This window comes from Nylanderia fulva, unplaced genomic scaffold (assembly GCF_048542155.1).
Source record: "Nylanderia fulva isolate GAGA-0341 unplaced genomic scaffold, ASM4854215v1 Scaffold272, whole genome shotgun sequence".
Lineage (NCBI taxonomy): Eukaryota > Metazoa > Arthropoda > Insecta > Hymenoptera > Formicidae > Nylanderia > Nylanderia fulva.
In genome coordinates this window covers 76,923-101,468 of record NW_028190339.1, presented here as the reverse complement: position 1 = coordinate 101,468, position 24,546 = coordinate 76,923, and the positions used below count along the sequence as shown (strand labels likewise).

General features: G+C 34.5%; 1 protein-coding gene and 1 pseudogene across 1 annotated transcript; both read left to right on the top strand.

The window, feature by feature from the left end:
- The first annotated feature begins 1,154 nt into the window (after positions 1-1,154).
- Positions 1,155-6,853, top strand: LOC114928928 (uncharacterized; annotated as a pseudogene).
- A 3,002-nt stretch (positions 6,854-9,855) lies between these two features.
- On the top strand, positions 9,856-23,758 carry LOC146722785 (uncharacterized). Its single transcript, XM_085483866.1, is given in 7 exon segments — positions 9,856-10,157; positions 10,416-10,514; positions 10,599-12,830; positions 12,833-12,958; positions 13,159-13,448; positions 13,551-14,201; positions 23,687-23,758. Coding segments are annotated over 7 exon segments (3,603 nt in total). The 5' UTR covers positions 9,856-10,024.
- Positions 23,759-24,546: the final 788 nt, after the last annotated feature.

Below are 24,546 nucleotides of genomic sequence, written 5' to 3'. Positions count from 1 at the left end.
CGAGAACTTGTATATTCTGCATTTTATATTTATTCTTGTAATTTAAATGGACGAGTCTCAGACCGAGAGCGACGAGTGACAGAATAACGTTAAGTACAGCGAAATTCTTCACGTATAGGTTAGGTTATCGGTATTTATTAGCATTTATTTATTACATTATTGTTATTTATTATTATTTATTTATTATTTATTTTTTTGTCACGTCATATTTATTCTCGACTTGGCGCTCGAATTTATAACGGCGAGCAAATGGTAACATGCGTCTCGGTCTGCCATAAAAAAAAAACTTTTGTCAAACAGCGCATCACGCAAACGTATCGTGCTATCGGTATAGCACTGGCGGGGGAGTACTGTGGCGATTACATCGTCACATACTTCCCTGAAATTAATAGCGAAAACACGTATATAAATACGGACATACATACATACGAACACTGACTAATAAACATAAATAAAATATAACAGACGAGACGAAAGACGAAAAACATCGAGACGTAACAGAAAAGAAATAAACGGATAGAACATTTTCGAAGCCTATCGAAGGTGAATTTTTAAGGAACGATAGGAAGAGCGTTACATATGCTAGAAGATTCCGCTACCGACAGTCGCCGCGTACAGTCGCACATTTGTTAATCCGCACGAACTTTATATATCTCTGTACCGATATTGAAAAGATTGTTCTTAAAATATATTTAGTGTTAACCATAAATCCTCTCTCACAATTATTTGAATTCCCGTCTCGTACCGACGCGTCCAAGTAATCGCGACGCGCCTATATAACCAAAAGAGGTATAATCCCTCTTCCAGGGGTTAATCTTTTAATACCTCTCGAACCTCCGTATTACTGTCAAGTCGGTATCGGGTACATTCATTTTGAAACTAAAGCCGCTCTTTGCCTTTCATGCTTCGCCGCGGTACCTCGAACTTCTAAATTGTTCTGGACACGGATCCGGAAACATAGCCTAACCATAGGTGGATTACTAGTTGGGATAGTTTGCGGAACTTGTAGCAACCGCCTCACCCTCTCACGAGCGGGTGACCTATGCGAACTTTGCGAGTCTATATACGAAGACTACTCGCGTAGCCCAGATAGCGTTCCGGCGAGGATAGAAGACGGGACCACAATCATAATTGTAGAATTACAGATAGGTTCCATGTCGTAATTGCTACCTTAAGAGTAATACATTCTCCCCCCCCCCTCCGCATCGTGCAACCTTTGTCGGAAAACCCTTTATCGTGGGTATCCCCGGAAAAATTTCCGTAATACGACGTTGTCTCGCGCAATAGTTCGAGTACGTGCAACACGAACCATACACTCGCGAATAACACGCCGCGACTGCGAACGAGACGTAACAGATTGCAATTATATGAAGAATATAAAGGATCAAGTGATTCATGTAACGCATCTCAACATTTAAATGTACATGAAAAAGAGATTTTAGATTCAGTAGAATCAAATACGGATGTTGAAGTGCAGGAACAAGAACAATTGGAACAAGAGCAAATAGAAAATGACAGTCAATATAAAAACGATATTTCAGGTGATAATAATACAGATTGGTCAGATAATATGGATTTGTCTGCAGAAAGTATACGAGAAGATATAACTGACAATGAATCTGATGAAGAATTTGACGTAGATGTCTATTTACGTATGGCTCTAACAGAATGGGCTTCTTATGTCTCAAAAAGAAAAGTAAACAGTTTGTTGAGTATTTTACACACAGTGCATCCAAATCTTCCTAAGTCATATACAACCTTGCTGAATACACCTAAGACTACGCCAGTGATTGAGATTGATAATGGACATGTGTGGTACAAAGGAATAAAAAAAAGTCTTAATTCTTTTTTAACTGAAAAATATTTAAATTCTCATGGCGAATACGATTGAATATCAGCATAGACGGATTACCTCTGGATAATAGTGGAAATTTGCATTTTTTGCCCATTTTAGGATCATTGGCTGACAATAAGATTTGTGAACCTTTTATTATTAGTGTTTATTTTGGTACAGAATTAAAGCCTTCAACATTAGAACAATTTTTTGAGGAATTTATTAACGAAATAGAGGACCTTTATACAAACGGTTTTAATTTTAATGGTCATATTTATGATGTATCTATATATAACTTTATTTGTGATGCTGCAGCGAGATCTTTTGTGAAGTGTACCATTGGTCATAATGGATTATTTTCATGTGAAAAATGTGAAATTGAAGGTAAATGGTACCATCACAGAATGGTTTATTTGAACAATAGACAGAAACGTACAGATCAATCTTTTATTGACAGAAGAAATCCTGAACACCATCAAGGATTATCACCATTAGAAGAACGACTCAATATTCGAATGGTATCTCAATTCAGGCTTGAATATCTTCATCTTGTATGCGTTGGTGTGATGAAGAGATTTTTGATGCGATTCTTAGAAATAAGAAACCGAAGCAAATTGAGAGATGAAAACATAGAAGCTTTTAAAAATACTTTAGCATGGATTGGGCAGTTTATTCCTAGAGAATTTAACCGAAAGCCTTATCGATTCAAAACGGTTGCTCATCTTAAGGCTACAGAGTTTAGAAGATTTTTACTATATGATGATGTTAAAATAATGAAAGATCATACTCCTACGAAAATATATCACACTTTCTTGCTCCTCCACTGTAGCATTTACATTTTAGCCTCTCCTTTACTCGTGCAGAATATTGCAATGAGAAATGTTGCTAGAATATTTTTAAATTTATTTGTACAATGTAGTAGTAATGTTTTTAGCCGTGACTTTGTTGTGTTTAATGTTCATGGACTTACTCATTTAGTTGATGAATGCGAAGAGCATGGATCCTTAGATTCATTTAGTGCTTTTCCATATGAAAACTATTTAAAAACAATCAAGCAATCATTACGATCGGGATATCATCCTTTGCAACAATTAGCAAGAAGGGATGCTGAAACCAATGGACACTTGTCAGAGCCGAAACATGTTATTGAGGGTATAGAACTAAGCGAAAATCATGTTGATCCTAATGAAACTGTTCCAGGGCAGCACTATAAGGTGCTTACCAGCAATAAATTTACATTGAGATGTGATGTTCCTGATCATTGCTTTAAAACTGAAGATGGATTTGTACCGTAATATGCTGCATGATTATTGTTTTTTACTATCTTATAGTCGACATTGGTTATTAGTTTAGTTTATTCTTTGTGGTGATATAATTTAAACTTTCAAATTTACACTTGTGGTTAAGGTTTCTCTGAGAAATCGGTTGTGGAAACAAAAAGTAGCATTTTTACCTAGAATTTACTGTATTTATTTTATTATATTTAGTAGTGTGGCAAATTTATAGCAATATATGCATTTGTGAATAAGTGTGTATTTATATATGTTTTTGTAAAAGTATCAGCATTGTGTGTTTATTGTCTTGTATGAGAATATATGACTTCCTTTTCTTAACAATCAATTTATTAAAATAGGACGAATTTTAATTAAATCAAGCATACATTTACAAGTGTTACTGCAAATATTTTTAAAATACTTGATGCCGAATAAAAGTTGTCTATATTACTTATTATAATATTATAGCACTTTGACATTAGTCCATTACTTTTTAATATTGTATATATAATTTTAGGTCATTTTTTAAGTTTTATAAATCTTGGTTTTTTCAGTATGCTGTGGTGGCTTTCGCGAGAGACAAACAAGAGGAAGAAGAAAAAGTTGCAGTGGTTCCTGTTAAATGGATTAACAAACTTGACGATAAAATTACTGATATGTTCTGGCCTCCAGAAAACTGGCCCGAAAAAGGATCAAGACTTGTACACTTAAAAAGAGCTGTAAAAAATTGTATTGAGCCTAATATTCATTAGCCTCTTCATAAAGGATCCGTTCTTCACTTATACCGTCAGTTTATTAAATCTAATATGTCAATTTCTTTATATATGCATATATTATCAATTTTTGATTAAATAAATTTTTGTGCAATAAAAATAAAACTTATTATTTTTAAACTGATAATTGTAGGTGAATACGATGATGCAGTCAGAGGTTTGAAGAAAGCTGAAGATAACACATCCCTTGAAACAGAAGCAGATAACGCCCCACGAAGGAGGAAGCCACCAAAGCGATACATTGATGATTCTGATGAAGATAGTGAAGACAAGGAAAACACTTTACCAACTCGAAAAGAAAAAGTTTATCGCAAAAGTAAAATTAGAAAACTTAGTGAAAGTAGTAGTGATAACGGCAGCGAAACTTTGCCTGAAATCAACTCTGATGCCTTGAAGGCAGTTAAAGATAGTATCCATCTGAATCAAGTGCAAGATAAAGAGATGGAGAAAGTGACCAGAAAAGAATCTGTTCATAAAAATATCGAATTTAGAGTCCAGAAGTTTCAAAACAATTCCAGCCAAGATAGTGAGCGAAAGCAAAGACAACTGCAAAAGATTCGCGATAATCAATCTCAAAGTAATATTAAGAAGCACGAAAAACAGCAGGAAATGGATCATACCAAACAGAAAACAAAGTGATAAATCTAAGGCCAACTTATCGAGCTGAATATTCGAGATGTTCAGTCAACTACCATTTATTACATGTATAAATTATAAAACTACAGTCATTAGATATTAAAACTAACGCAAATTAAAATTATTCTATATATTGGAATAATATATAACCTTGTAGACAGATGTCTATTGCTATCACATCCACTATTTTTTAATAAAAATTTAGAGTTAATTATTAATATACTCATAAGCAATGGTTACCCTCTTGATCTGATTTTTAACAAAATTAATCATCGGATAGAACACATCATATCTAAGGGGAGCATTATAGAGAGACAGGCCAACATAGAAAGAACAAAAAGTATAGGAAATGACTCGGTTGATAAAAAATTCTTTGTCATTCCGTATATTGATAGGATCTCAGAAATGATTGTTTCTTCGGTAAAAAATAAAAATTGTATTGTAGGGTATAGATGTCTCAACAAACTGGATAATATTATTAAAGCACAGAAAGATAAAACTAAACATCCATGCAATTCGAATGTGGTTTATAAGATCAGTTGCAATAATTGTAATGCATCTTATGTAGGCCAAACAAAGAGGCAATTGCAGACGCGAATAAAAGAACATAAAAATAATATTAGGTTGGACTCAACGAAACATTCAGTAATTTCTGAACACATAAGAAATGAACATCATACTTTTAATTGGGACAATGTTAAGATCATGGACAAAGAAAATAATTATTATAAAAGACTCATTTCTGAGATGCTACATATCAAGGAACAAAAAAATGGACTAAATTTAAACAAAGATACTGAGTTATTTAGCGAGTCGTATTTTGATATTTTGGATATATTAGCGAACAATAAATAATAATAGGACAAATAGGACATTAAGAAGTCAAACATAGATATTAGATCATATATAAACACGCACGCTTTCCGATCAAGTAGAGTTTAAAATGAGCTGTCTTTCTGTATTATTGGTTTGTTATGTGTCATCCTTAATAACTGTTAATAAGTAGCAAAATTGTCAAGAAGGACGATGATAGGTAAGCATATTACCAAGTGTAGGGGATATATATTATAATTTAGACATACGTTAATCGTTAATTTTTTATTAATCGCAGCGCCTACGGAACGGGTTAATTTCTCGCATATTAACGATGAAACTATCCGAGATCTGAGAAAAATCAGAAATCATATCGAGGCGAACATTGTTGGACATGACGAATTAGAACACGCGTTAATTGCTCAAAGACTCTCGAGTAAAACTTCTACAATTCTCTCTCCACCTGATTTTACAAGTGATGATGCTCAAGACTCTCTTTCATTACACTCAATGCGGATAAACAATCCTGATAAAGGATCTTCATGTTCGTTGGTACAGACTTCTGCTGATTCAAGTTCTGGTACAAATGAAGAACATTTTTCTTTGCCGAATACAAAGGCTAATCAAAGTTACTCCTACAATTTTAAGAATAAAGGTATTTATCTGCGTTTACGGTTTAGATAGTTATGGTTTTGACATTCTTTGCAGATGTTTAATAGACTTTATTTTTTTAGGTGATGACTGCAAACATTGTCACAGTGAATATAAGCTAAGCAGCACAGTACTTCTGGAAATTAGCAAAAAATTAGATTCAGTACTGATTAACCAGGCAATCATTGTTCGGTCTGTCAACCCAGATCATGCTAAATCCATGATATCTTCTAAAATTCCATCTATTCCATTAAAAACAAAAAAGGACTTTCAGAAAATGGAGACGGTTTTAGCAGCTAATCGCATCAATTATGAATCTGTGGTATGTCTTATATCATGTTATTATAATATATGTATAATGCATGTTAAAAATTTACTAGACAATTATGATAATCACATTTCATGCCTTAACAGCGAGATCTGCTTTATTCTAAATGTGGCAGTTTTGGTACATCTTCTACTCCCTCAGAACGCAGTGTCACAGGGAACATTTTGTCCAAATTGATCTCAAATGATCTTGCCAAATTAATAAGTTGAAGTGGATCAGAAGGCGATAAGATAAAATTTTCTGAAACACAACTATGTGAAGTTGTATTTGGCAAGTATCTCGATTTTTTAAATTTATTACGTAAATCTCATAATTTTCATTCTAATTATATTAAGTTATTTTTTTAATACTTATAATATATGAAATATATATCAGTGTTTCTTTTGTTAATAATATTAATTTATTGCAATTGTTTTTGTGTATAGGTGCAGTTAAATTACGTTTTCCTGATAGCTTTCTTATTGAAGCTGAAGCAAAGATCAAGCGTTGGTTTCAAACTGCAAATGGAAGGAAAGTTAATGAGTCGCAAAATTCTGATGCCTAATAGAACCATCTCTGGCTGTACGATTGTATTATGTATACCGTTCGACATCGTTGTGCCATTGTAGAGTGTACTTTTCAACTTTTGCTTTTTCGTACCGCAATAGCCATGCTTCTTTTTGTTAGCTATCGTCATTACTGTAACCCGAATCTGAACTATACGAACAGTTTATAAGGTCTACGACCCCTCTGATGCCTGAAGTATATTATAAGTAAAGTACATATATAGTACCTAAGTACATTATTTTTTAGTTTTTCTTATTATTTTTGAGTTATTATTTACGTTCGTTTATATATTTTCTATTCTTGGCAGAGTTGAATAATGAAAACATTATTATTTATTATATGTGCAATGTTTAGTTTTTATTACGAGATTGATGAATTTTTGTTATGTTATTGATGTTTCCAATATGGAAATTTAACAGATAAAATGTCTTTCAATATTTGTTTAACATATAACGTTTCTTTTATGCGAAGTTTACATGATTTTTGATGATACTACGATTTTTCAGTCAGTTTATGAGTTACTTTTAATTACTTTTTTGTTATACGACTAATTGTGCTATAGTTAATTTGCGTACATCTCATATGTGACAAGGTTTTGTAATGTTTCTTTTATGACTAGTATAATAGATAATAAGAGTATCTAAAAAATCTATATAGATATCTATATAGATATATATAATATATATAATGCTCATATGAATAAAAAATATTGATAAACATTTGTAACTATTGAATTTTTTATTTAAAAGTTATTTAATTATAATTGCATTTTATGACCGAGCAAATAAATTTAAAATACATATATTCGATTAAAAACTGCTGCTTTCAACATATTCAATGTAATTCAGTTTTAATTTTGTATTTATTTTTGTAGAGAGTAATGGATAATGTAATTGTTTATATTTTGGATGTTTTTCAGCCACAATGCGCTATATGTTACACTATGTTACTCTGTGACGTCTTTTGTTATCCAAAAGAAAAGTTTGTTTTATATATAAAACAAGCTCTTCTATTGAATGACAGAAGACATCACAGAATGTAACATAGTAGTGTAACATATCATGCATCGTAGCTAAAAACATTCAAAGTATAAACAAATATATTATCCATTACAACTGTATTATTATCTTTAACCGAAAAACCCTTTGACATCAAACAGACATCAAAATGACAGTCAAAATCATCATCAAAGTATGGGACGTTTTGCAGTCAAATTGCCATCATTATGATCTCTCTTTTTGACATCATACCGTTCATCAAATTGATAACATTTTGACATTACTTTGACTAGGTAGTTTTCACTGGGTGTTAACATACAATGATTATTTTTTGCAAGTTTATGAATACCTTAATGTGTTCAGTTGTAACGTTTGAATATTCACGTTGTCGATTAATATACTCCCAGAACTGATCTCTGTCAGTCTAAACAACGAAGATAGTAACGAACTTTTTCCAGCACCGGTGCGACCAACGACGCCTATTTTTTCCGCTGGTCAAATAACGAATGTTATCTCTTTCAACGATGGCACTAAATGGTTCCTGCGAATATAATTACAAAAATTTTTTTTACCAAATGTTACAATCGTGCATTATCTTTATCAAAAAATTTGAAAATATTACTTGTACATAAAAACAACTTCTTTAAATTCCACAACACTTTGACTAGGCCACGCGTAAGGTTGATTAGTGCCCATTGTATTTTCAGTCGGCACATGATCTAAATACTGTTTAACTCGTTCCACCGCAATCTCTCTCTCTGTGACGTTATTTCCTGTTGCGATTACTGCAACCGGCGAGGTAAAGCACTCGCAGTAATCAAGATGGCTACCTCCATGTGTACGATGGAACTAACTTTTAAATTCCATATCTGAATATAATGATACAATATTTTTAACGTAATTTTTACATTTTATTCTAGGTATTTTAATTTGTCGTCTCATTTCATTTATTAATTCCATTTCCAAATCGCTTTCACTTGATGACTCACTCGAATCATATATATTCTCGATTAAATTATATGTAATTAATGCAATAATGGTATTATCCATTTCACCAATTTTTCACTCGATGATTATTAGCGAAAAAGGTTAGTTAAAAGTCTGCTGAAAGCGTACTGTAGTGCGTTCCGTTTTACTATTTTGCAGTAGCTTCAAAGTGCACAAAATTAAAAAGGAACGCTGTCAACAGTACACTTGCATGACGTCATAGTGCCAGTACTTGCAGTGCATAACGGAACGCACCCTCTGTCTCAGTAACACCAGCGCGATGACGCGACACGCGATCTGCGACGAATCGCAAGAATAGGATTTTCTATCTATTCATATAAACGCGATGCGCGATTACGAAACCTAACCTAATTTATTGCATATTTACCATTTATTGCAATTCTATAATTTAATGACAATATCACTCTCGGATCGATGTCGTTGCATGTTTATTTATAACCAAAGAGATCCTCTTTGTTTATAACGACATCGCATTTATAGATAAAATCGCAGTAAATCGCTCGTCGCGCGCTACAAATCTTCAAACTTGGTCAACTTTTTTGCGATGTCGAACTCTATAGTGCGACGGATATGACGTGCGGAAAAGCTGCACGCTCATTGGATATCGCGCATCGCGTGTCGCGTCATCGCGCTGGTGTGCAAGAGCCATAAAGGTGCCTTTACATGGTAGCATCAAGCGTCAAGCATCTACGTTTGCGCAGATGTCACATAAGATAGAAAATAGCTTCTTGTGGCTAATAATATTAATAAATATAATAAATATAATGATTATAATTAATATTATATTAATTTTTAGTACTAATATGTGCTAATATTCATTTGATCTCGACTTATTCGTATGATTCATCTTATTATTAGCAGCAAGAAGCTGAAATCTATTTTATTTAACATTTGCGCAATGAGTTTTTGCGCCGACACGTTTGATGCTATCATATAAAGGCATCTTTATATCCAAATAATCCAATAGGATCGCATTGGAGCGAGAAGTATGTTGGGGGGGAGCCTGCTATGCGAACAAACTTATAATTTGGCGGGACCGGCACCTTCCATATTTATTAGCAATATTGCATAAGATATTGCGTAATATATATAAGATTTCGGTTTACATTTAATGAAAATCGTTTCGTTTCGTTTGTACGCGATTGCATCACATTAAGTGAAAAATGTCACGATATATATTATTTTTTTGTAATTATCATAAATATCATGTAAATATAAAACACAAGAGAAGACGCGTAAAATGTCTAGTTAGGAATCGTAAAAAAACATGTATTATACGTACAATTGCACAGAATAGTAAGTATCACCATTCTATATTTATTTAAAATAATATAAAATGTTTTCATTGCAATAATATTGTTAATATTGAGCACAACAGCACGTAACCTTTTTATTCGATTTTTAACAGATTAATATTAACTTAAGTCGTAAAAATCTAAAGTTTTTACTCAGCACTGCTTTTTAATTTTCTTTTCAGTTAAATTCTTGCATCAACGCGTTAATTTCTGGTTATTTATATATAAATAATTGAAATTACTATATTTATTGTTACAGAAAATAAAAATGATCTTCTTGCAATTGCTAAAAGTTTAAATACAAATAATCCACGTATTGCTCTGGAAAACATAAAATTAATTGTCAATAATAACAATAGTAAGTATTACAGTATTATAATTCTAAAACTACATGCAATATATTGCATTTCTATTTTTTACAGTAATTATACTTTTTTTGTAGAAACTACAGAAATACCACAAGATGCCTGCATTATCAATATGAATTATACTAAAAAGAATACTAATACTAACAATTTAAGTAATGCTATTGATTTTGACAATAATGTAGTATCTTTTCTTGATAATGGACAAGGCCACAATGCAAATGATCAAAGTAACGTCAATTATCTTATAAAACACGTTGATTCTAATAACGGATTTAAAACTATAATTATTGGTAATATTGATAATTTTACAAATAATAATGCCGATAATAATGGAAATGATAGCATTGTAGATAATATCATTAATGACAATAATTCTGCGAATAGTACTGATTTTGATAAGCACGTTACATTTTCTAATGAACATGATCACACTGCAATAAATGATGAAAATTGTGTGACTAATAATTCTAAGAAAAATGTTGGTTGTGATAATGCTATGATAATTTCTAGTGAGTCTAATAATGAGCAGAATAGAGTAAAGGCTACTAAACTTAACATTACATTTTCCTGTAATGACAGAAATTATAATGTAGTAGATAGTACTATTAATGCTAACAATTCTGCAAATGATACTGATTTTGATAATGTGATACTTTTTTATGAGAACAATAATGGTTGCAAAACAGTACATAGTGATATCAATAATTCTACGAATGATAATGATCCTAATATTGATATATCATGTTCTAATGAACATGATCACAATGCAATAAATAATGAAGGTTGCGTCACTAATAATTCTAACAAAATTGTTGGTTGTGATAATGCTATGATAATTTCTAGTGAGTCAAATAATGAGCAGAATAAAGTAAAGGCTACTAAACTTAACATTACATTTTCCTGTAATGACAGAAATCATAATGTAGTAGATAGTACTATTAATGCTAACAATTCTGCAAATGATACTGATTTTGATAATGTGATACTTTCTTATGAGAACAATAATGGTTGCAAAACAGTACATAGTGATATCAATAATTCTACGAATGATAATGATCCTAATATTGATATATCATGTTCTAATGAACATGATCACAATGCAATAAATGATGAAGGTTGCGTCACTAATAATTCTAACAAAGTTGTTGGTTGTGATAATACTATGATAATTTCTAGTGAGTCTAATAATGAGCAGAATAGAGTAAAGGCTACTAAACTTAACATTACATTTTCCTGTAATGACAGAAATCATATTGTAGTAGATAGTACTATTACTGCTAACAATTCTGCAAATGATACTGATTTTGATAATGTGATACTTTCTTATGATAACAGTAATGGTTGCAAAATAGTACATAGTGATATCAATAATTCTACGAATGATAATGATCCTAATATTGATATATCATGTTCTAATGAAAATGATCACAATGCAATAAATGATGAAGGTTGCGTCACTAATAATTCTAACAAAATTGTTGGTTGTGATAATGCTATGATAATTTTTAGTGAGTCTAGCAATGAGCAGAATAGAGTAAAGGCTACTAAACTTAACATTACATTTTCCTGTAATAATAGAAATCATAATGTAGTAGATAGTACTATTAATGCTAACAATTCTGCAAATGATATTGATTTTAATAATGTGATATCTTCTTGTGATAATAGTAATGGTTGTAAAACGGTAGATAGTAATATCAGTATCAATAATTCTACGAATGATAATGATTCTAATATTGATATATCACTTTTGTGCAATAATAATAACATTAATGCTAATAATTCTAAGAATAACTGTGAGTTTGATAATAATGTGATATTTTCTTGTGATGATGACAATAACTGTCATGTAAATACTGATATTAATATTAATTTTATGAACAGTAATAATTATCATAATAATAATCTGACATTTTCCAGTGATAATGACAATTTCAATGTGTCTGAAACGGGTATTGTTCTCAAAGATGTCATGATATTTCCTTTTAACGATGATTATAATTCTAGTATCTTAAATGATCTCACTAACGCCAAAGCTTCTATAAATTATAATAATAGTGATAATAATATGATTTCCTGTGATGATGAAAATATTAATGACAACATTGCTTGTGCAAACACATCAAGTACTTCGGAATATCTACCTTCAGCATCGGAAATTACAATTAAAAAAGAAATTACGGAACATAAAAGCTTCCGCAATAACGTTTCTGCAACTAATGATAAAAATTCTTCAGAATCACTGATAGATCTTTCTTCTATCAATACATTTGGTTGTAGAGAAGACAATTTATATGTTTTCTCAACCTAAAAGACATCAAAAAAAAAAATTTTTGCTACTATTGCAAAAAGTTTCAGAGTAAAATTGCACGTCATTTAGAAAACGTGCATAAATTGGAACCTGAAGTAAAGAAATTTGTATTATTACCAAAAGGTGATCATATTTTTCAATTCTGTATAATTATTTAAGTTTATAGTATATTTTTTTATAAATATTAATAAATATAAATATTTTTTTAATATAATATTAATATGTTATAATTTTTATTAATATATTTACATTATATATACATTATTTACGTTACATATACATTATTTACATTATATATACATTATTTAATATTCTCATTGCAGGTAATTTAGAAAGAAAACAAATTACAGAGTCTATTAGAAAGAAAGGGAATTTCATACACAATACGGATCCTTCCTTAAATACGGGAGAATTAATTGTTTGTCGAAGGCCTGCCAAAAATAGTTGCAAAACAGTACAAGATTTTATAAGTTGCGCAAAGTGTAAAGGATGGTTTACTAAAAATAATATCAGGCATCATTTTAAAGAATGTGTAGGAGAATCCAAAGGCAAAAATGTACAAGTTTTAGGACGTGCTGAGATGGGCAGAATTCATGAATGTGCAAGTGAGACAGTAAGAAAATTTTTATTCCCAGTTTTGAGGGAAGATGATGTTACACAAAGTATTAAATATGATAAATTATTAATAACATTTGTGAACAAATTATGTATCAAGTACAATCATCAACACCAACAAGATGCTAAACTTCGATTATTAGGAAGGTTTCTTATCGCAGTGAAAGAATATAACTCTAACATAACAGAGTTTTCTGATATATATAATCCTTCCATATATGATGATTGTCTGAAAGCAGTAAATAAAGTAGCTCATTTTGATGATATTAATAAAAAATATGGTGCACCATCAGTTGCGTCAAATATTGGGACATATTTAAAACAAATTGGTAATTTGTTAATAACTGAATGCATAAAAGCTAATGATATAGAAAAGCAAAATGCTACAGAAAACTTTTTAAAATTATTACAAGAAGATTATGGTATATCTATAAACAAAACAGTAGAAGAAAATATGACACAAAATAAAAGACAGAAGTAAGTTATGCTTCCATCTATGGAAGATATAAAAAAATTACACTCATATCTAAATAACGAAAGAAAATTATTATATACAAAACTTCAGGAGAAATTTAAATACAAAACATGGCTAGAACTTGCAAAAGTTACACTTACATCAATGCAAGTTTTTAATAGAAGAAGAGCAGGAGAAATAGAACGGGTTACTATTGACAATTTTATTACTCGCGAAGGTATAACAAAAGAAACTCATTTAGATTTATACAAATCATTAGGCACAAAATTACAGCAGGTAAAAATGATTATTACTATTATTTATTTATTAGGAGACGCGGTAGTGTCTCCGGCCATGTTCAAACCCTAAAAGACCTTAAAAAACACTACAAGTCTCCTTATCTTGCACCATCAAAGTCCAATTTTTGGGGGTGTAAAACTACTAAAATATAAAACGCACGTAATATAACCTGAAAGGCGGCATCGCCACGAGTAATTTGAGCCAAGAAGGAATAAAATCGGTCAAGCCGTTCTGGAGATACAAGCGGTCAAAAAGTGACGTTTTCAATGAAAAATGAAGTAACGTCGTCTTCTTCTTCTTCTCTGTCCGCGTCCGCTGACGTCATCAGGATTATATATATATATATATATATATATATATTATAACCGTATCGCGCGGAATTCGCAGCGAATATCCATTCGTCGCGGAAGGAGAAAAGTCTCCTGCGGAATATCGGTTACCTTCGGCGCGATCTCTCCGTTCGATCACAAAAAAAATTGCAACAAAAAAAAAAAATAATAAAGAGAAAACTAAAATCTCAATTTAGTTGGGCGCCAGGTGCGGCCGCACCGTCTCTCAATTAATAAATTCGCGGGACGCTAAGTCTTAATTTACTCGGACTTCTTTGTCCCAGCCCTTTCGCGGGCGTCAATCGCGGGGGAGAGAGAGAGAGATCGCGACGGCAACTTTCCCGCTCGGCTAGCCTCTGTACGGGTAAGGGTTCGGGTGCGTGGCGGCGAGAAATAACCCGAGGAATTAAAGTCAATAAAACATATATTTAAATGGTGTTCATAAGACACATGAGTATATAATATATAGAAATAGCGGCGTGCACGGATGCACGATTGAGAGTTTGGTGAGGCAATATGACCGGTGGTTCGCCGTGCCGAGTCATGAATAATATTTAACAAATTCGCGGCAACGAGGTAGTGTCTCCAATAACAAAAAAAAATGATTAATTAAATCGGCGATGCGCCACCGGGTATATTGCTCCACGCCGCGGGCGCGTGATCCGCGCGGTATGCGCGACAACAAAGGGGCCGGCGTAAGGGCGCACCGCGTGCGCCGTACATCAATTTCATACACAAAATTACGTAATCACGCCTTTTCTTTTAAGCCTTTACAACCTCAAAACTTTACGACATCCATACTTTACACATCAATACTTTAATAAGCCCGAAAGCGTTTATGAGCTCTTTGATTTTTCGTCTCGAACAATATTCGGCAACGCGTAAATCACGGTAATTTTCGCGCGACAAGGGTACGCGCAAAGACTGTCCACGCGGGAGAGAGAATATGCGGAAACGCGAGAGAGTGGATGGGTCGTAATTTCTCCCAATAGGGTCTCGTTACGTTACTAACGCGACTCGACAATAAACGAATCTCTCGCAAATTTTAAAACGGCCGGCAACTAAGTCCAGCGTAATCTATTAACGATAAATGATTCGGAACCCATCCACCCTGCTACCTTAATTCGGCGACAGCAGGATGACCACGTCGTCTCACCAGTCCTATGACGCTCCTTAGCGTCCTCTCCTCTCTCGCTCTCTCTGAGTTGCGCTTCCGTTCGGGACTTCTGCTCTCCTCGGGCGCTCGCTAGACAGTGCCGAACCGGGGGCCCTCAGGAGACACGTCGGTGACCCAATTACTTAGATAGGCCACTCGCGGCGCTATCAGGTCGGCCGCGCGCGCGGCCTCGGTGATCCTTGCGGCTGCGCGCGTAATTATCCTTACCCGCGGAGTCCTGATCCGCGGGTTGCCCCTCGTAGGCGGTCGTCGCGGCAGCGCACGGCAGAGCCGCTCCTTGCTCTCCTTCGGGATTCCGGATGTCCCGGGGGCGGCAGCTCTCCTGCCGGCGCTCCGTATGCGAGGACTCGGGTGCTTGTTGCACCCGAGTGGCCATCCCCTGCTCGCTCCTGGAAGGTACAAATTTTGAGGCAGTGGCACCTACTCCGTTGTCGGATATTCGGTGAAAAAATTTTTGATCTTGGGCTTACCGAGCGTGTCCCTGACGAAGGGGGTCCCCGTCGTCCTGCTTTCCATGCTTTCCTATCTTTCCTCCAGGGTTTCTCTCTCGGCTGAGACTCGTCGCACATCCTGTCTGCCGCCGAAATAATCCTGACTCTCAAAACAAACTTCTAACAACAAAAAATATACGAAAACGCGTAGCAGCGGGATCGCGTCCGGTTCCGCGCTTTTCGCACGCACGCTCTCTCTCTCTCTCTCGCTGTCTCGGGAGAGCAGAAGTCCCGTGCCCTCCCCCGATCGGGCCATTCAGCCCTTGTGACGGACAATTTCAATTTGTCACGTCACAATATATATATATATATATATATATATATAATATATATATAAATCTCTTCTTACCTTTCACTCACACTTCCCTCAACTTCCACCCACCCCTTTCCCTCCCACATCCCGTCCCCCCGCCCCCACCCCCACCCCAACTCACACCCCTCTTTTGCCCTAACTCACCCTCTTTCGTCCTATTTTTTCAGTTTTTTCGTTCTCTCTCACCCTCTGTTGTCTTCTTTCACCCTCTTTCACCCTCTTTCGTCCTCTTTCACCCTCTTTCGTCCTCTTTCACCATCTTTCGTCTCTTTCGTCCTCTTTCGTCCTCTTTCACCCTCTTTCGTCCTCTTTCACCATCTTTCGCCTCTTTCACCCTCTTTCGTCCCTCTCTCCACCCTCTTTCATTCTCTCTCACCCTCTTTCACCCTCTTTCATTCCCTCTCACCCCCTTTCGTCCTCTTCCACTCTCTTTCGCCCTCTTTCACCCTCTTTCGTCCTCTTTCACCCTCTTTCGTCCTACCTCACCCTCTTTCGTCTTCTCTCACCCTCTTTCACCCTCTTTCGTCCTCTTTCACCCTCTTTCGCCCTCTTTCACCCTCTTTCGTCCTCTTTCACCCTCTTTCGCCCTCTTTCACCCTCTTTCGTCCTCTTTCACCCTCTTTCATTCTCTCTCACCCTCTTTCATTCCCTCTCACCCTCTTTCACCCTGTTTCGTCTTTTTTCACCCTCTTTCATTCCCTCTCACCCTCTTTCGTCCTCTTTCACTCTCTTTTGTCCTCTCTAACCCTCTTTCATTCTTTCTCACCCTCTTTCGTCCTCTTTCACTCTCCTTTGTCTTCTCTCACTCTCTTTCATTCTCTCTCACCTTCTTTCGACCTTTCTCACCCTCTTTCGTCCTCTTTCACTCTCCTTTGTTCTCTCTCACTTTCTTTCATTCTCTCTCACCCTCTTTCGTCCTCTTTCACCCTCTTTCGTCCTCTTTCACCCTCTTTCGCCTATCTCGTCTTCTCTTACCCTCATTCGTCCTCTCTCACCCTATCTCTAAAAAATCATAAAAATGAAAAGGTCAAGCCATGTTCAAAAGAAGGTCCTCAAAAATTTAAACCTAGTCTGTACAATGAAAAATAAGTACTCGTAATTCCAGAGTTCCAATTTGTTAATATCGAATAATGTATTTGTTTCAAGTAATGGCAGTAGAGTTAAATACATACCTACGTATATGCAGTTTTTGCTGTTAATTGTACTTGAACGAAAAAAATAATTAAATGATTTAAATATAGCACATTTTAAATCAAGAAACTTATACTATAATCGAACTCTGTTTAGAAAGAATGTTTGTTTCAATCACAATCACAATACCATTTTCTATTATTTCTCTTATTATTATCAATAATGTTATTCACCAAATAATTATAGTATCAATAATGTTTTGCGATTTATTTAACAATTCATAATATGTTAGGGTTATAAAGTTTTATCTATAGGGTTTTTATTTTTGTTTTGGGTCTATTACACATCCAAATTAACAGTATTCGCTTTTGTAGCATTTTAGTCTGCAATATCTCAGACCTTTCGCCTGCCCTAGGCGTCTAATTAGAAAAATCTTATTCGATACTTGCATCACTAGAAGGCCGCCCCAAACGCCGTATATCTATAACTAAAACTGTCCCAAACAACTGAAAATGGATCATCAGTGTCACAAGTTCCATTATGGCAATAAGGAAAAGAATATTTTGGCTTCCAAAGAATGGTTGACGGAAACGATGATAGACAGTTTCCATGTGCTACTCGAGAGCAATTCTAATTATGCACCTCGACCTGTATGGTTGACAATATTTCCCGATCAGATTGTTCCACTAAATAATTCAAAGAAGAAGCATTTGCAAATACTGCACAGTGATTTTGGTGGTGGACATTGGGTTGCTTGCCATTACGATGCAAAATCTATTATTATATATGATTCTCATGAAGGTAGTCGTAATGCAAATATACAAAATTTGAATGGAGAAATTCGAATTTTTGTGGACAGATTATTTCCCTTTCATGATTGTCAAAACAATCCAATAGTTTTTCCTAAAGTTCAGTCGCAAGGTGACGGTTATAATTGTGGTCTTATGGCAATTGCGATTGTTACATCTATTCTGTTTGGCGTAAATCCTTGCATCGTGACGTATAATCAATCGTTGCTAAGACCTCATTTGTCCGCAATGTTTGAAAAACAAACAATAACTCATTTTCCGTACCTCTATAATTCAATTGCTCCATTAACGCTACTGCCGTTGGAGACATTGAAAAGACGAGAGAGGGATGCACTGAGAAAAAGACTTGCACGTAGTGGAAACAGAGGAACAGCGTTCGAAACGAATCGAAAAAGATGCTTTTTCTCACAAAGAAAAATATTTTATGAATCCTGCAACAAAACATCAGATAATGCGTGATCAGTACCATAAGGATCCTGAAACAAAACGTCAGATAATGCGTGATCAGTACCATAAGGATCCTGAAACAAAACGTCAGATAATGCGTGATCAGTACCATAAGGATCCTGAAACAAAACGTCAGATGGTGCGTGATCAGTACCATAAGGATCCTGAAACAAAACGTCAGATGGTGCGTGATCAGTACCATAAGGATCCTGAAACAAAACGTCAGATGGTGCGTGATCAGTACCATAAGGATCCTGAAACAAAATGTCAGATGGTGCGTGATCAGTACCATAAAGATCCTGAAACAAAACTTCAGATGGTGCGTGATCAGTACTAAAAGGATCCTGAAACAAAGCGTCAAAAAATGCGTGATATATATAAAAAAGATCTTGAGGGAATACGTAAAAGAAAGCGGGGCAAATACCAAAAAGATGTAGAAAATAAAAGGTACGTCAAAAAAAAAAAATTATTTAAAAAATGCTGCCCGTGAAAGAGACCGCCAACGAAAATTCAGACAAAAATATCCCGACTCGAAAAAATTGTACAACAAGAGGTGCAATGCAAAACGTAGCGAGAAGTCTATCGTACAAAGATGGAAAATGTTCAAGAGAATGAAGGAAAAATTTAATACCGTTCGATCTTGGCAAAAGTGTTTTAAGTTTCCAAAATATTCAGAGTTTTATATTCAACAGATGTCGAGAAAAATTATTAAATCAACAGTATCTGCTCGATTGGAAGCCGAACAGATATTTAAGTGGTGTGTAATAGCAAAAAAATCGTACCTCAATGCAGCAAGAAAAGTGTTTTTATATTTGAAAAACGTTGCTGAAGCTGCGTTATTGCGATTCAATGAATGTAAGACTTTGAAATATCTAAAAAGCGATCAACTTAGAGCTCTTTGTGGCTTATCCAAACATATTCGTCTTCCGAAGCGTACTTTTATGAAACTGCTTACGAGCAAAGGAAAAAGTTTGAGCAACCACTTATAATGAGACAATCCTCTCCTCACGGAGTAATAAATGTTTTGCCGTTAATAGATAACAATGGTAAAAAGTTAAAAATGTGGCATTGTGATGAGAACAAATGCCACATACCAAAATGATACTTCCATGGAAAAGTTTGTAAAATTTTTGGAACTGTTTGAAGAAGGTACTTTGAAAAAGATAATGAATGTTAAATTCATGGCGCAGCTAAAAAATTGTTCCGTTTCACGTACGAGTAGCAGATTAGGACATCCTCCGGAATGCTATACAAATCCGAATTTTTGCAAGTCATACATTGCAACGATAAACACTTTATCACCTCATTTTCCTTTCGTGAGAAATATTCGAAGAAATGTTTACAAATTGATCGACAATTATAATAAGTTTTGTCAACTGTTATCATCTTTGAGATTCTTCAATATGGATAAATTAGTTAAAATTTCCAATGATTTTAAGAATAAAGCAAGATTTTATCCAAAAAATGTAACTGATGTTTGTTTGGACAAGGAAAAGATTTTCTCGCAAAATTACGAAGCATTTAAAGTCATGAAAAAGCGATTGTTGGATTTACCACGTATCCCTTGCATCTCTTGCGAAAAATTATGCTTGAGAAGAGACGTTTCTAAGCTCGAGAAGCTGAGGAAAACAATAGACGGATCTTTTTGGAAAGATTTGATAGCAAACGTAACAGAACACAGTAATAATACTGAATTCGTTTGTAAGCTTTGTTTGGGTAAATTTCAAAAAGGCGTGTTGCCTTCTACTTGCATTTTGAATAATCTTGCGGTAAAACCATTACCAGATGTTTTGTCAAAGTTCAATGATTACGAAAAAATGTTAATCAAGAGAATTAGCAGCTTTCAAGTAGTGCAATTGATGGGCAATGTTTCGAACAAACATATACCGCATAGACAAATGATCCGCAAAGTAAAAGGCAGAACATTTCATTTGCCTCTACCTTTACAAGAAACATTGGATAAGGTATGTCCTCCGGAAGATCCTATAAATTTGAATCACGAGTTGCACATTCTCGTTCGAGGTATACCCAAGAAATTTACAGTGGTTTGGGAAAATTTGGTAGATATTAATAAAGTGTATAAGGCTTTACAATGGTTGAAAGAAAATAATCCTCATTACTCGAAAATTCGTCTTCCGGCGTCATCTGATGATCTATTAAATGATAAGTTGCAGGAAACAGAATATCGGATTGTCGATGACGAAAGCGATAATGACGAAATAAATGAGGTGGTTGAGAAATTACCAGCATTGAATTTGTACAATGTACAGGAAAACAAAAATAATATAGATCAAATCGTTTTAAAACGTAAGGCTTTCCTCACACAAATCACTGAAGATTCGGATATTAACGATCAGTATACAATATAGCCAATACACGCGAAAAGAATCGATAACGAATCTGCATTGAAGCTTTATCAAATGATGAAAATTGAAGATTTTCCAATGGATAATCGTTATTAATATCTGGATGTCATGTGTTTCCCTGATTTATATCCTGATGGTGTCAATGGACAACGAGAAGATAGAAACTTTGCATTGCCGGAATATTTATTTATTAGAACACGATTGATGTCGAAACATAGTAGATTCAGGTTGAATCTGCAGTATCTGTTTTTCCTTCTCAATGATGCTAACTACCGACAGTTGAAAAGTAGTATCTATTATACGATGATGGTTACTAACCCACGAGAGAGATACACTGCTGGTAGATACTTGAACGAATTGAAAGGTTACGAATTAGAATCGAATTTAATGAGTATTTTCGCAAAATTGAGAAATACGGATCAATTTTGGCGACAACCGTCCAATAATGTAAAATGCATGACTTTGCATTACGGTCCAGCGACGTGGTTTTTGACTTTGAGTCCTAGTGAATGGAAATGGTCCGATTTGGGTGAATATTTACGAGACATGAATCCCGATAAAGAGAAGTTAGGCATCAGCGAACTAGTCGCATACGATCCTGTAAGTACTTCTAGATTCATGTGCATAAAATTCAAAGCCATGATTGATTTTATTTGTTCGTCCGATAATCCAATAGGAAAGGTTATTCATTACTTCTGGCGATTGGAATATCAAAGTAGAGGTATTCAGCACATGCATTGTATGATTTGGATAAAAAATGCTCCAGTAATAGGAAAATCGCCCGATGAAGAAGTTGCTACGTTTATTCGAAAATACGTAACGTGTGAAATTCCAGATGAAAATGTTTCTCCAACGTTGTACGATACGGTAATAAGTGATCAGAATCATAAACATAACTCGTATTGCATGCGTACGAAAAAAACGGAAACTAATATATACAGAAAGTGTCGGTTCGATTTTCCTCGGCCGGTTACTGAGAATTTCGTTTTAAGAGACGTTATCACTTCGATAGTCGGTAGAAAAAATTTACGCAGTAAGAGCAGATTGTACGATGTTCCTCGCAAGGAGTCGGAAAGATTTATAAACGATTATAATCCGGCTATCAAATTAGCCTGGGAGGGAAATATGGACATATAATTTATTGGAGAAAAATCAGAGTTTTTAAACTTATATTTAAGAAAATACACGACAAAGTCGGAAAAATGCAATACAGACTTTGAAGTGATAGATTCAAATAAGTCCTTGGCATCGAAACTGTGGAATTTTGCAATGCGTTCATTAAATAACAGAGAATGCGGTGCTTTAGAAGCTGCGGATACACTATTAGGGAATCCCTTGTACGGTATGGATAATGATACCATGGTCAAATGGATCGATGTTAATGAGGTGTGAAATAGAAAAATTAAAAATTTAATGAAATTAAAGCTCTCGATGAAAATTCTACGAATATTTACTGTTCGTCACTCATCGATGATTACTATCCAAATAGACCTCAGGAATTACAATCATTAAATTTGTACGATTTTGCCAGATTCTGGGAAATTATGAAACAGATGCCAAATAATGACGAAGTCAAGTGTTACAAACTGGCATCGGGTTTATTTAAAAAAAAAAACGAAAAAAGGGTTATTTAATTAACCATTATCGATTTAATATAAAAACTGAGCCCGAAAAATACTTTTACTCGCTGCTTCTTCTATTCAAACCATGAAAAGATTTGAGTGAACTCAAAGGTACATTCGAGACTTACACGGATGCCTTTAAGAATTCAGAGTCTGTTTTAACGAAGGTAATGAAATATCACGAAAGGCTCGAAGAAATACAGAAAGCTTTTGAAACGTTGCTGAATTAATCGAGAAGCGCGAAAATGATCTGAAAACAGCAAACAGAGACAAATCCGATGACGATGAACTGGATTGTAATCCGATAGAAGCTGACGACGCGATGAAAGATCTGGAAGATTTTGGTAAGATTGACGACCCGATTGATTTATCGCAAATGATGTCGCAATTGAACGAAGACCAGAAAAGAGTCTTTGATGGAGTATGCCAAGTTTTACAAGATAAGAATCAGATTCTGCGACTGTACGTAAGTGGCGAGGGTGGTACAGGGAAAAGTTTTCTAATTGAAACGATTAAACATTGGATCAGAATAAATTTGGAAAAAACGACTGCCATATCTGCTCCCACGGGTATCGCAGCATTCAATATCGATGGCTTGACAATCCATAGAATGTTTCAACTACCCGTTAGTCATGAATCTACACCAAAATATACGCAATTGTCAGACATGGTCTTGAAAACTTTGAGAGACAAATTAAAGAATGTCGAATTATTTATAATCGATGAAGTATCCATGATTTCAAATGTGACATTTATGTTTATCAATCTACGATTATGTGAAATCTTTGATACGACAGATACAAATGATGGTTTTTTTGGCAGAAAACACATTCTCCTGTTTTGGGACTGGTTGCAGCTTCCTCTTGTAAAAGGACAATTTTCGTTTGTTAAAATGTCTCGATCAGAGATTCAGAAGTATTTAGGTATCATGGGTGGATGTGATTTGTGGAGATTGTGCGAGTACGACGAACTTTTGATTAATATGCAACAAAGATGCGACAATACATATCGTGATATACTTTCTAGAATACGAATAGGTTTAGTAACGGATTCTGACATCAATGTTCTTCAGTCTAGAAAAATCAATTTTAAAGAAAGTAGTTGCGACGAAAGATTGAATGAACTTTGCACTTATATGAATCAATTACCGATTGATACAATTTGTTTATTGCCCACGTGTTATTTGTGCAAGGTTTTGAACACAGCAATGCTCGATAAAATCGACAGCGATAAAATTCTACTGATAGCAGAAGATGATGTCGACTGTGCTCCAGCAATGAAAAAATGGTGCATAAAATTTTGGAAGACAAAGATGATAAAGTGTCTGAAACAGCTGGCATTGAAAGAGTAATAGCAATTAAAATTGGCGCTAAAGTGATGATTCGACGAAACATTGACGTAACTTTGGGACTTGTCAATGGAACGATAGGCAATGTAGTTGCAGTTAATCGCTCTGCTGACGGCAATCGTATTGATTCCATCAAAATAGTTATTTTGGATAACAAAGAAATCGCAATAACGAAAGTAGATATTAAATTTGAAGTATTCCACAAATTAGTGGTACATCGGAAACATTTTCCATTGTCTCTTAGTTATGGAATAACTATACACAAAAGTCAAGGAATTACATGTAACAATGCAATGATGAATTTATGAA